Genomic DNA, 13,385 nt, shown 5'->3' with positions numbered 1-13,385 from the left:
CTTGGCGCCAATCCAAACTTCAAAAACAATAATCAGTACTGGAAAGGGTGGAGCGCACTTTTCTACGCTGCAAGAAATCCAAGCATTCCAGGGAATGGCAGAAAAAGCATCATTCGAGCGTTATTTCTACATGGGGCTGAGCTCGATGCTAGAAATCACGCTCAGAAGACGCCTCTACTCCATGCAATCTCTAAGAGCGCCATAAAACAGGCGCAAGCTCTTGTCGAATGTGGTGCCAGTATTATGGCTACAGACGCCAATGGAGAAACGGTCCTCCATGTGGCTGCTTCCTCATCGAGCTGGTGTCCCAGTATGGTGGGCTGGCTTGTTGAAAACGGCGCTGATGTAAATTGGGTCGGGGGTACACATATTGAAACCCCAATTTTCTACGCTATCCGGAACGCTTTTAACCGACAAGGCATGGAATGTGTTCGGACGCTTCTGTTGCTTGGAGCTGATGTTCAATTTCAAAACAACAATGGGCTGACGCCTCTTTCCCTTGCTGTGCGCATGGGATCTATTGAGTCAACAAAGATTCTGCTCCAACATGGAAGCTGTGCTAATTCGAGAGACAAATATGGCAAATTCCCCCTGCATTATGCTGCCGAAGCACGGAATGTTCACAAGATTGTTAAACTTCTCATTCAATACGGGGCTCATGTGAACTCTCGGGATATGCTTGGATTCACGCCATTGCATCGAATTGTCGCCAAAGAAGAGACGTGGGAAGCAGCGGGGGAGTTGTTGAAGGCCGGGGCTGATCGATACGCCATAGCTGATGATGGAAAGTTTCCTCATGACATGGTTCCTGATGGCCCCTGGGCAGAAACGAAACGTTCTTTGATTCGTTTTTACATGTCGTGATTGGCGTCACCGCGCTCAGTCACCTCCGATATAATTCTTAAGTACTATTCATGTACCCCTTGCAGGAGGGCTGTTGAAATTGAGAATACTTAAAAAATTAAAACTGTAATAGAAATACGCTATCGCTAGTCATGGCAAAGATGCGCTTGTTGCCTGAAAAATAAATTTCGGGGACCGCACATGCTCGGGAATTACATGATTTGTTGGAGCCCAGATGCTGAAAGATGAATCCAATAAGGTAATCACAGCCTACCTTTAGTTCAAGGCCAGGTGCGAAAGTTGCCCTCCTCATCCAAATGACCTTCAAGGTAGAGCGCAATTCTACAGTTGGAAGCTGCTCCAATGGCCCTTTTCACATCACTAGCGCATTTTGCACGAGTATCCCTGTAGAGACGCTTGACAACCTGTTCGTGTCCATTCCGAGCTGCTTTGCATAACGCCGTGTCCCCGAATTTGTCAGTAGCGGTAACATCCAGCCCATTTCTTTCCAGCAAAAGATTTATAATAGCCAAATTACCATCGTAAGCGGCCAACGAAAGTGCAGTGTCTCCCATATAAGTTTTGAGATTGATGTCGGGGGGTGTTGTGTGTTCAAGGAGTAACCTTATAACTTCCGGGTGGCCCATCTCGGAGGCAACACAGAGAGGCGAGCTGTTCCAAAATTGCTGATTGACGTCGATGGTATCAAATTGAAGTAATCGGCGTACAACTTCCACATGACCCTTTTTGGCGGCATGGAACAGTGGAGGGGCCTGTTGCACGTTCACTTGTATGTCTTCCCTTGCAAGGAAGAGTTCCACCATGCGTAAGTTACCATTGAAAGCGGCGTAGGTCAGGGGGGCCATCCCTGGTCGTCGCGAACGTTGGGATCTAGATCCCCCTTGGCGAGAAGGACACATGTGATCGGTATGTTTCCCGTGCTCGCCGCATGGTGAAGAGCTGTCCTGCCAGTTTGACCGGCCACGTTGACGTCTACATGGTCTTCTGCGAGAATCTGTAGGGCTATAGCTGTGTGTTTTGCATCTGCAGCTAAGCAGAGTGCTGTTGCCCCATTAACATCTCGGGCATTGATATCCACAGCACCATATGCTAAAAGAAGCCTTGTGATCGACTTATTGCCATACTCTGCTGCGATGTGGAATGCGGTGCGACCGTAACTGTCTCTTGCGTTGGAATCTATACCGCATTTGGCTAGCAGACACTTGGCTACCGACGTGCATCCATACTCTGCTGCGACGTGGAGAGCAGTGCAGGACTGTCTGTCCGTTGCATTGATGGAAACCTCTTCGTAGGCGAGCAATTGTTGGACTACCTCCCTGTCACCCTTTTTCGTGGCTTGATGCAACAATCTCTGACCATCTCTATTTCTAGAATTGGGATCTGCGCCATGGGCAAGGAGTAGGGCGATGACATCATAAAGGCTTGCCTGTACAGCCTGACGGAGCAGACGGTTTCTGATAGTGACATCCCCCAATAGGGTCTTTCTTGAATTGGAATCTGAATGAAGGAGTAACAGCCGGGCAATTCTCGGGTTCTTCCGGGCAATGGCAAGGCTGAATGGTGAAAATTGTTTGTAATCTGGCGTTCGTATATCGCTGCCCCGTTCCAGAAGGACTTGCACCAGATTCTCATCGCAGGACGCGACAGCGTACCAAATAGAAGACCGGTTCTTGACGTCCGTTATATTCAGACATGGATTAAAATCCAGTAAAAGTGATGCAGTAGACAGAAGATTCCTTTCAATGGCATATACCAGTGGGCTCTGCCTGCGCTGATCTTGCCAATTGATATCCACTCTCTTGTCGACAAGAAGCGTGCGAATAATTGTCTCGTTCTTAGTGCGCATTGCATGAAAAATTGGTGTGCGAGATTTATCGTCCGTAGTGTTGGCGTCCGCTCCGTAGTCGTCCAACATCATTTTTACAAATTTCGATTTGCCTCGGCGAACTCCCCAAAATAAGGCAGAGCTGCGTTGGTGTCGGACGTTGAACGTGTACAGATAGTCGAGGAAAAGGTCATCGCTGCATGATTGAGACAAGCCAGCGCAAACAAATCTCTGGCTTGATCCAGGCTCTCCGCTATGCAAAGAAGCATTTCAACGGGAAGATCGAGGAGAAACATCTATCCGTTACGTTAGTGTTAACTCATACACCAAGTCGTGTAGTAAATAGTGGAGGCGGGCATACTCACATTGAAATGTTGGGTTGAGAGGAGCTTATTACGGCTTGGTTCGTGTGGAATTGGCCTGGTGGGTGACTTGAATAGAAAGCTGAGAGATGGAAGGGAATGCTTGACTGTCTTATATGTGTGTCATAAGATATATTCTGTGGCAATCTGTCTGAGCTCAGGGTTCAGGATGACTCCTTGTACGATAGGAAATTAATAAGAAAAATTCAAGAACGAATTAGGCTCCCGGGAAGCAGTATTAGCTATCATGACCCCTACAATGTGAGTACACACGGTTCGAGCGGTGGGTCCCGGGTTGAAAAAAAGATTCTGAGTCGCCAATAGATGGCAAGGCCCTAGATTTCCCGGCGTACGTCAGGCCCTCCCTGATATATACCTCGTCATTAATGCGAGGAGTTGCTACTTCCTGGAGCAGCCAATCGGGCTCCCGGGAGCAATGGTTTGTATGTGATGATCATGCGGATGCAGAGGTTGATAAGGTCTCGGATCAGCAATCGACATCAAGGAAAACTATAGCTGACACTGGACAAGTTGTAGTGCGAGGAAGCAATAGAGAGAAGCTTCCTCGCGTTTAGGGAGACCCATATGTGGAACAAAAATGGGGGTGCCCCGAGCCATAGACACGGTTAAACAGCGATATGATTATTCAGGTGCTCACACACCGCATGCACATTGCGGGTCCCGTGCAGATCATATCTCCATCCGTATGCTTCATGTATAGGCGCTGGTTGCTCAGCATCCATCGACCATCTCTCAGCGTCCGGTGAACCAAAGACGATTTCGCAATTTTATCCTTGACTGGGGCAAAAAATGGAACTTCTGCTTTATCCACTCCATATCCGGCAATCAAATCTTGGCCACGCTCAGACTTTAGATAGTTGATAAACATGGAAACATGTTCGTTGCCACAGGCTGAGGACTGGGGTGTATAGAGCACGTAGCATGAATTCATGAGCGGATGGAAAGGGTCTGTTGGTTCAAAAAACACAGTCGAACCTCGAACCCTACCACGGCTCGCTTGATCCAATAACGTTGATCGATCATTGAGGGTGTAGGCCCCAGCAGCAGAAGCGAAGCTTATAGCATCGGCCGGGTTATGCTTAGCCTTGATGTACCACGATGATGAGCCCGGTGCGTCATTCCATGGTGTCCGATGACACCGGCGCCAGATATCGTGCTCTTTGCACATAGTGGCGGATCCATCGTCTCTGCTGTGAAATATAGAACGGGTCTTCGCAATTCGGTCGAAGGCCTCCTCAATGGACATCGCATCTTTGACATTGGCCGGGTCATGCTCAGGGCCGACCAGACAGAATTGATCGTGGAATATGCAACCCCCGTTTTTAGCCCAGCCCTCTGACACAGCGATTTCCTCTTGTTCACGTTCGTATGTGAGGGCAATATCAACGTATCCGCTCAGAAGTGCCAACTGGGTGTTTCGTGAATGGTTGCAAATCCATTCAATCCTCCCCTGATTCTTCTGAAGCAATAGATAATCCTTTGCAAGGGCTTCGACCAACCCTACTCCACCTGCGCCACCATTCCTACACGTATCCAAATGTGACGTTAGTCGAGGGCATAATCCACAGGACTTTGCTCTTACCCAATTCTCAGAATTAAGTTGCCTTTGCCGAATACTTGCGATGGGGTCGAGTCAATATCTCCATGCTGTTGAATTATGGTATTGGCGAAATGTGTCATAGTGAAAAGCACTGCGAGAAGATACGTGCAATGCCCCAGTGTCAGCCCGTTACAAGATATTTATTTAACGGGCACACTGCTAGCTGAAAAAATCATGACAAAGCCATGGCTAGACGTCATTTGCCGATTGTCGGTTGTGCCAGCAATGAACGGCAATAGCAGGGAAATTGGGCGTAGGCCGCCGAAGGGCACGAGTAGTGCCAAAGTTATTATCTCGGTTGCCGAAGTGGACCGAGTATCATTATGTCAGCGATTGACGGATCTGGGTCGTAGGGACATAGACTAGCCTTATTTTAATGTGTGGGCTCCGTGAGTTCGAAATAGAGGTTGATACATTGCGGGGTGCGAAGGTACTGAATTTTACCTAGTCAAGGGTTACCCCACTCGACCCCAGGACGCGAATTATCAGGTAATAAATCATCATTTGCCTGCTATACCCGTGCCTTGCCAGGAGTAGGTGGTACCACGCCGCTGTTCTATCAGATTTTGGCTTGTGAAGCTTGGAACATCTTCCCCATGGGGAAGAGAAACTATCGGTTATTGTTCAGCAGCATGTGACTCTGAAATGGTCGGTTTCGGATTCTTCAACTAGTTGATAAATAACTTTTCGACCCCCAGAGAAGCAGCATTTCCGAACCAACCGTGTTACCAGCTTGGTTGCCACCTCACCAGGAAGCCACAATGTCTTCACCTACATTTGTCGGCCTCAAAGGCCAACCCCTCGTGTATGCTGTTACCCTTTGCTGCGGTCTTGGCTTTCTCCTCTTTGGTTACGACCTTGGCTTCATGGGAGGCCTCACCACATCAAGTGAATTCCTTAACCAATTCGGCAATCCTGGTGCATCTCTACTGGGATTCCTCATCTCCTCTTATGAGCTTGGAGCCATGATTGGTGCACTTTACATCTTTCTTTTTGGCGACAAATTTGGTCGAAAGCCAAATGTCATGAGCGGCGCTGGAATCATCTCGATTGGGGCTATCATTCAAACCACCTCCTTTGGTGCGGTGCAATTCCTGATCGGGAGAGTTGTATCTGGATTCGGCTTGGGAATGATGACTAGCGTTATTCCCGTCTGGCTCGCAGAATGTGCCAACCCTAAGTCCCGAGGTCGGATGGCGGCTATGCAGCTGTCTAATCTTATCCTTGGATTGATTATCGCCAACTGGTTGGATTACGGCATGGCTTCCTATTCTGGTTCTGTGCAATGGAGATTTCCCTGCGCCTTCCAGATTGTTTTTTGCATCATCATTGGATGCTACATACCATTCCTCCCCGAATCACCGCGATTCCTAGTCAGAGAAGGCAGGTTCCATGATGCCTCAAGAAGCCTTGCTGCTCTCAGAGGGGTTGAAGATGTTGCTGAAGAGATCGGACAAATTAAATTCGCGATTGAGATCGAAGCTAAACATGGCAACTGGTCAGATATCTTCAAAAACGGTGGTGTCTCTGGACGAACAAGAGTCATAATCGCCTTTTGGGTCAATGCTATGCAACAGTTGACTGGTTCCAACGTCATTTCCAGCCTTGGACCATATGTGTTTCAACATTCTATCGGATTAAGTCGCCATGATGCACTCCTGGTCTCTGGTGGAAATCAAATCTATTTCTTCCTCTCAAGTCTGATTGCTTGGTGGGCTGTTGATAGATTTGGTCGTCGCCAACTTTTCATGTTTGGATCTGCTGGTATGTCATTGTGCATGGCCCTTTCTGCGGTGTTTGTTGGAATAGGCACCAAGAGTCTAGGTTACGGTGCAGTTGCTGTGCTTTATGTCTTCTATACCTTCTTCACCGTTGGGTGGCAAGCAAATATGTGGATTTACCCATCTGAGATCCTTCCACTGAAGCTTCGTGTGAGAGGTGGTGCTATTGGTGTTGTCTCTCAGTGGGCGTTCACATTTTTGGTTGTGGAGATCACGCCTGTGCTGATTACGAACATCGGGTACAAGTCATACATTGTTTTTGCTGTGCTCAACTTTGCTGCAATTCCGGTCGTATACTTCTTTTTCCCAGAGACAAACCAATTGCCTCTGGAGGCAGTGGATTTGCTGTTCAGCAGAGATGGGCAGACACCGAATCTCCTCAAGGTTGTGAGGGAAAGTACTGACAAGAACGTTCAAGAAGCTGTTCAGGCAAGTCTGTATAGCGGCGTGGAAGAGTTGGTGGCGACGGAAACGAAGGCGAACGTGGTTCACAGGGAGAATGTGGTGGATGCAGCATGATCGATTGTTGAGCTGGAAGTATTGGTGGGCATGGATATCGGTCGACATGTAGTGTCAGGGGGGAGGCCTCGATCGAGATGGTGACGGTGCGTGTATGGTGGTCGAGAAGGAACGTGGTTTTACACCAAATTTGATCACCAAAGTCCTCGATTTTGATCAAGTCCGATCCCATAGTTAACTGCCGATGATTGTCTGTCTTTTCTGTCTTGCCGTACCGTTGCCTGTCAGACCTTATACGGGCTAAGTCCAATTGAGGGTATAGAGTAACGATGCCAGGTAGAGTGCCGAATAGATCTATACCGGAGTATCGGTCTTGTTGATTATAAGTGATGCTTCAGTGTTCATGTTATTGAGGGGAGTTGATTGTGTGTTGTGTTGCATGTTGTCTAAGATACAACTAGGCTGGTGAACAGGTATATATGTATGCACGTGATCCCAGCCTCATTATTATCTCAGCAACTGGGATATTTCAACAGGTCTGTTCGTTGAGTGTCATCTATTATAATCAAGTAAAGAGTCGCCAAAGTTCTGAGTTGTAAACACAAGTAATTACCAAATGTACGGTTGAACACGAAGAACCAAACTAAATACATAAATGAGTGTCCTTATATATCCTGAGTTCATCAATGGAAGAACAGTAGAAAGTAGAACAATAGGACTGTCCTACTTGTCGACTGTCAACCCATCTTATAACCTGCACAATTACGTGGTTTTCGTTTCATTCGTATGCGTGGGATAACTCCAATGGCAATGCTCTTTTTGCGTCAAAGAGTTTCGTTCGCAACCGCGGTGCATACACTCCCTAAGAACGCACCGACCGGGGGGCACACATTTAGATTCCTTTCGCGGCCCCGCTCGAAGACGTACCTTTCGGTCTGTAGATTATTTTCAGGACGTCCTTTCCAAGCTTAATTCTTTGTTGCGAGACGGCCGGTTAATCGGCATTTTACCTTCTGACATATCATGATAAGCGACGTTCAGGTACTCGATACTTATCTCCGTTAGATTCTGGAAGGTTTTTGATTAAAAGCAAGCATCACTCTCGATTTGAGCTTTTGCCGACTCCGTCCTGCGTTTGAGCGTGTCATAGGATCGAGGCCAACGATTCAATTGTCTGTCAAAAACACTTTATATCCCTTCGCGCACGAAGCTGGCGTGTTTATCCCAGGCAACGACCAAATTTTCATCACGAGCAACCGCATTCATATCGACAAGAATTCCCAGAGAATTCGAATTTCGAAAATTAGTCACGTACCACAGCCCACGCAAATCGTCAGGTTGGAAGCATTTTCAGCAATTCATACCTTTAATCTATTATATTGTGTCAACAAAAGAGGGTCGAAATGTTACTAGTGCGCCCGAGGAATATTCAGCAACCCCTCTGCCTGATGATCGTTAAGGCTCTCAACGACCTTACTAAGCTCATCCCCTATTTATTCTGCACTTTCTATAGTATATAAAAAACACTCTCAAGTACTCAATTGGCTATGCCCGTACTAGTCCGTACTGTAACGACCACGTTCCGACATATTGGTGCGCCCGTATGACCCCACTTTCCTGATTTCACCAAGAGTTCAAATTCACGTGATGAATAGCCGATTCAGTTTCAAATGCCGCTCGCCACTTTTGAACTTCAATACTTTCAGCACACCTCAAAAATGATACAATCGCACTGGTATATTTATATTTGAGAATTCACTACATTTATAGAAGTCATGAAGCGGATTTCACGTGCTTGCATTCGCTGCAGGAGACACAAAGCCAAATGTGTATTGTAAGACAGTCAGCCCGAACAGCCGAAGCTCTGTTATTTTGAGTGTCTGTACGTATTATTCCGATCTAACATGAAAGCACTACAGAGCGAGTTCGGGTCATGTGCTTGAGCCGCCATGCCATAGATGTGTCCACGCCGGTGTTGAATGCGTCCTCGCAACTTCAAACCGCGGCGGATATCGGCGACGCAAAACTGATAATTCTCTGGTTGACAGTGCGTCGACGGAATGGCAATACTCAATCCCAGAAAATCGGCAGGAGGCGCAGGAAGCGACGCCCACTTCAATTTGTGCCACTCATCAGAACACTCGTGAACAGTTCGAAATTCGTGACTCAGCTCAGTCTGCTGGTATTATTGATGATACCTTCGCCTCGACAGACTTACACAATACCTCAGATGCTCTAAAAATATTGAGTAAAATTGCTGGCAGTGCCTCAACAAACATCGTGGCCTATACTGAATCTTCGCGTCTTGCTCAATGTAGCGGAAGCCAGGCCACGGTCCCCGAGACTGGCCTGCTTGAGTACCATCTTGTCAAAGCTGGTGCCTTGACACCATCCCAGGTACTCAATCTTGTTGAACGGTAATCAGAAACCACTACTTTCTGCAGTTCATATCGCTAACAGGCGTTTATCCACCAGCTTTGCCACCATATATCATCCATTCTACCCCATTGTGCCGGAGAAATCCTTGAATCGCGCATTTATTTCCGGAACAGCGCGAAGCGAGCCATATCTCCTAACTGCAATATGCGTGATTGGTTCCAAGGATATGGCCAACGGAGAGCATATTCTGGGGGCTTGTGCTCAATACATGAGTTGTTTAATAACAGAGATTATAGCTGGCAAGAAATGTGGGGTGGACGCAATTGAAGCTTTGTTGTTGCTGGCAGAGTGGGAACCTCAATGCTCATTGCCCGAATCTGCCAACTTGGGTTATGGACAAGAAGACATGGCAGCGTGGATGCACATCGGTCTTGCTGTCCGGCTAGCGTATTCCAGGAGGCTAGATCGAACTCAGTTCTATGACGTTTCGAGGAATGGAGGAGCGAATGCCTCTCGGGAGCGCCTAGCGTGGGCAGGTAAGCAGGCCTTTAGTACCTTGGCACGTTGCAGTTATGGCTGTTAACTGAATAGCCTGTTACTTATCGGATCGCCAAATTTCTGTCAGAATAGGCCGGCCGTTTGCGTGTCGTGGCTTGGAGCCTAGTATTGTTTATGGCCGTTATGGCTTTCCAACTGTGGGGTCCCAACAGTTGGTAGAGGAGACTTTCTCCAGTGTCTTCCGTGCGAGGTTGGAATTAACACAGATCTTTACTAATGTACACGAAGTACTTTACTGTAACATGGGCGCCGGAGCACAGATGATGCTGGTGGGGAGCTATGCCGCCTACTTGGATGACTTCCGAGGAGCAATTGCAGCATGGAACTGTGTCTGGGGTTCTTTGACATGTGAGCCGAGTCTATAAATCCTGGCTTTCTGTGTACTAACTGGAACACCCCAGGTCCCCAACACATAAAGATATTGCTCCAATTGTCATATGAGTATTTGAGATTATACGCCAACGCATTCGCCTTCCAAGCAGCTGCCCTTCGCACAATATCACACCGTCTTCCCGGGGTCGAAAATGGGTCCGCCCACACCGAAGGCCGCGGATCTCTCCCCGAAGCCCGCTTCATGTTTGAGTCTATAGATGCTGCGAAGTCACTATTGACTATTGTCAACAACTATATTCCGTCGGCTGAAAACTTGAACCAGTTTCCCATCCGTTTTCCTTTGTATGTTTGGCTAGATTTCAAGGCCTCATTACATTGCTGACCATGAGGCAGGTATTGCGTCAATGCTGCTGTCTTCTTATATAAGGTAGAGTGCTAAATCAAGATAATTATTTAGCTAAGTATAACACTGTACAGATATGGACTCTGAATGCTATCTCTCATCCCGAGCGTGCCAGTGTTCGACGGCTTATTGGTGATGCAATAAGTTCTTTGCGCAAGGGGACAACAGGATCATCAGAACTCGGGGCAAGATATGCTAATCTGCTCGAAATCTTATGGAAGCGAGTGGATCGACTGTCTGTCATGGATGACGGAAATCCAACATTTGATGACCGAGCACGACCGTTTCCTCAGTCTCAAGTCCGTCCTTCGTATCTCCAGGACGGCTTTTCCTGGCTCGATTTGGAAGCCATCGGTGAATTTGTCTTGGGCGGTGCCGTTTCCAATGATATTGACTTGACTAATACGCAACGCTCGATGGACACCTCGTTTTGTGAAGGAACTGATTGGGGTGAAGCTCAATATCTTGCCAGCAATGAGTTTTTTCGGATCTTCTAATATGAAATTTCTATATACGTCTATTCTCTTGATACTTTTCGATAAATTCATATCTGACGTTGATTCTCCTTCGATACAGTCACCAAAACCCAGGTGCTAGTGAATTGAAGGTTCATAATTCTGCCCAGTGAACATCCGCGCGAGCTGGGCCGTCGTATATCTCACAGCGCAGTGCGCATAAAATGATAAGATCTGAATTTGCCTGGGTTGTACGGATCGTAGTAAGTGGTTGGGTTCAAGGTGAGAGACCTACAACCGGGTAAAATCAGCAAGCAGGCCATAATTAATTCCATTTTGGAGCATAATGAGATCTGTGGACATTGTGACCCGCACCTCATGGGAATAGCACTCAAGATGCTCCTTCCCCATTTGTTCGCCCACTTTCGGTACGTTCTACCATTTTTTGGCCCTTTTGAATCTCCTTCTTTCAGATAGGAATCACCAACTCTTTTCGCCCCCTCGTCCGTTGCCTTTTCCATCTAGTGTTCGCTTGTTTCCCGTAGGTCACCCGACCTCTCTGGAATTGGACCCTGCAGACCTCCCCGATAGATCTTAGCTTTTTCCACAATTGAAATGATTGTTTTCCGTTCCTTTCTTTTCCTCGTTCCCCTCCAACATCTATATATCGCTTTTCTGGGGCCAGTCAGTATGTCATTGGAGCTTATGCTGTTGTGCGTGCAGTTACTGACAGGGACAACCGGTGAATTACTCTGCAGTGGAACAGGCAAATAGCCAATAATCATCTTTAATCCGTCATGATGTGCTGGGTTGTATTTGTCAGTATCATGGATCCTTCGATCCCGCATCGGTGGTTCCATCCTATGTAATATGCCATCTTTCACTCTTTTCTACCCGTTTTCTTGGGTGTGATCAACTCCGACTAATTGAGTTGGTGAAACATTTGGTCTGATCCGATTTGCGCCGTTCGGCGTTGAAGGCATACCCGGAGAAGCTCTAGGAGGCCGCATGCGCTTGGCATCGCCTTCTTCAATGTCGGAGCGGGAGGGCAAATCTCCCGTTATGATAAGACTTGGATGATAGGTCCTTGGCCTTTGTCTAGTTTCCCCGGGCCATCCCCGTGGATCTAAATTGTCAGGCCGCCGTTGCTGCATGGGAGTGAGCGGGATTGCATTATAGATTTCCTCACTCCCTATGCAATCGGTAAAGCTCATACCGCATGGTAGAGCTCCGTATTCAACATTCACCACGAAAGACGAACCGACTACCATGACATGCTTCCGTCAAATTCACGCACATAAAAACATATACCTACAGATGTCAACGCTGACCATGCGATACCTGTGGTACCAAAACCCAACCACCATATCGGATAATGCTGTTTTAAACTGCATAGAAGGCAAACTAGCTGCAACACTATCATTCCGGCACGATCTCTGCTGGGATTCCGCAACAAAATGCGGACAATCGACTAGCTCCGTTCTGATACGCAACTACATGGCACCGACATCTTGCGCTGTGAGCGACTGGTCGAAATTCGTGTTAATATTTTGGCAGGGGCACTTGCCCCTGCGAAGATAATATAGCATAGGTAGGTTAGCCACGAGGGCTGCGACAAATTGCTCGACAGAACCCGAGGTATACCGGCGAACTTGTAAGGTGCCATTACTGTATATGGGGAGACGCAAGATAGCGACAACAAGCAGGAGAATTCCAAGGGAGAAGAGAGCGAATAACTGAAGTCGGCTGTTGGCGTTAGGATTGACGACTCCTACTTCTCAAGTCAAGGTGAGGGGAAATATACCGCCCCAAGGAACAGGTCTTAAGGAAGAAGATTGCAGGCATCGGGAAGATCAAAAGCATTATTTCTGTGGTCATGCTGGGAGCTACAAAGGTGGATAGTTGGATAGTAGCGCTTGAACAATGTCCTATACTTACATCCGTTAGATGCTGATATGTGCTGTTTATTGGAGATATAACACTGGATCTACTTACCTCGGTCCGGTACACGACTTGCCAGTAGAGCCGGATAGGACGGCAATGGACAAATCTAGCTCCCTACACGGCGAAGTAGGTAGCTAGAATGGTAGCCCAGGAGGTCTTGATAACGAGAGCTGCGAAAGGCAGACAGGAAAATATCTGGTTGTACAAAAGCAGGACAACCGACTTCTGCATCCATAGACTGTACAATCGGTCAACATGGCCCCGGTGAATAGCAAATGAGTGTGTTCTTACTACGTGTTGTATACCATTCTATCCACAAGGGTTAGCTTGGTCCCCACTTCACGTTGATAAATTTCTGTCGCTGTGAAATGATGGGCGAGTTTCAGATTGGTGTTATTGCC

General features: G+C 47.4%; 3 protein-coding genes across 3 annotated transcripts; 2 read left to right on the top strand and 1 right to left on the bottom strand.

The window, feature by feature from the left end:
• Positions 1–3,914: 3,914 nt before the first annotated feature.
• On the bottom strand, positions 3,915–4,752 carry N7446_014164 (uncharacterized protein; the record flags this gene model as incomplete). The annotated part of the gene is made up of 3 exons (XM_058522903.1): positions 3,915–3,970; positions 4,060–4,595; positions 4,655–4,752. 3 exons carry the CDS (start codon positions 4,750–4,752, stop codon positions 3,915–3,917), a joined length of 690 nt encoding a protein of 229 aa, XP_058364779.1.
• A 681-nt stretch (positions 4,753–5,433) lies between these two features.
• N7446_014163 (sugar porter family MFS transporter) lies at positions 5,434–6,972 on the top strand (the record flags this gene model as incomplete). The annotated part of the gene is made up of 1 exon (XM_058522902.1): positions 5,434–6,972. The coding sequence occupies one exon, from the start codon at positions 5,434–5,436 to the stop codon at positions 6,970–6,972; it is 1,539 nt and encodes a 512-aa protein (XP_058364778.1).
• A 1,658-nt stretch (positions 6,973–8,630) lies between these two features.
• Positions 8,631–11,082, top strand: N7446_014162 (fungal specific transcription factor domain-containing protein; the record flags this gene model as incomplete). The annotated part of the gene is made up of 8 exons (XM_058522901.1): positions 8,631–8,647; positions 8,686–8,778; positions 8,832–9,329; positions 9,373–9,827; positions 9,883–10,197; positions 10,251–10,524; positions 10,576–10,609; positions 10,660–11,082. 8 exons carry the CDS (start codon positions 8,631–8,633, stop codon positions 11,080–11,082), a joined length of 2,109 nt encoding a protein of 702 aa, XP_058364777.1.
• Positions 11,083–13,385: the final 2,303 nt, after the last annotated feature.

The sequence above is a fragment of the Penicillium canescens genome (assembly GCF_028828765.1).
Source record: "Penicillium canescens strain IBT 15451 chromosome Unknown utg000014l_segment0_segment0, whole genome shotgun sequence".
Classification (NCBI taxonomy): Eukaryota; Fungi; Ascomycota; class Eurotiomycetes; order Eurotiales; family Aspergillaceae; genus Penicillium; species Penicillium canescens.
Note: the sequence above shows the minus strand (reverse complement) of the source record. Positions and strands in the feature narration are given on the sequence as shown.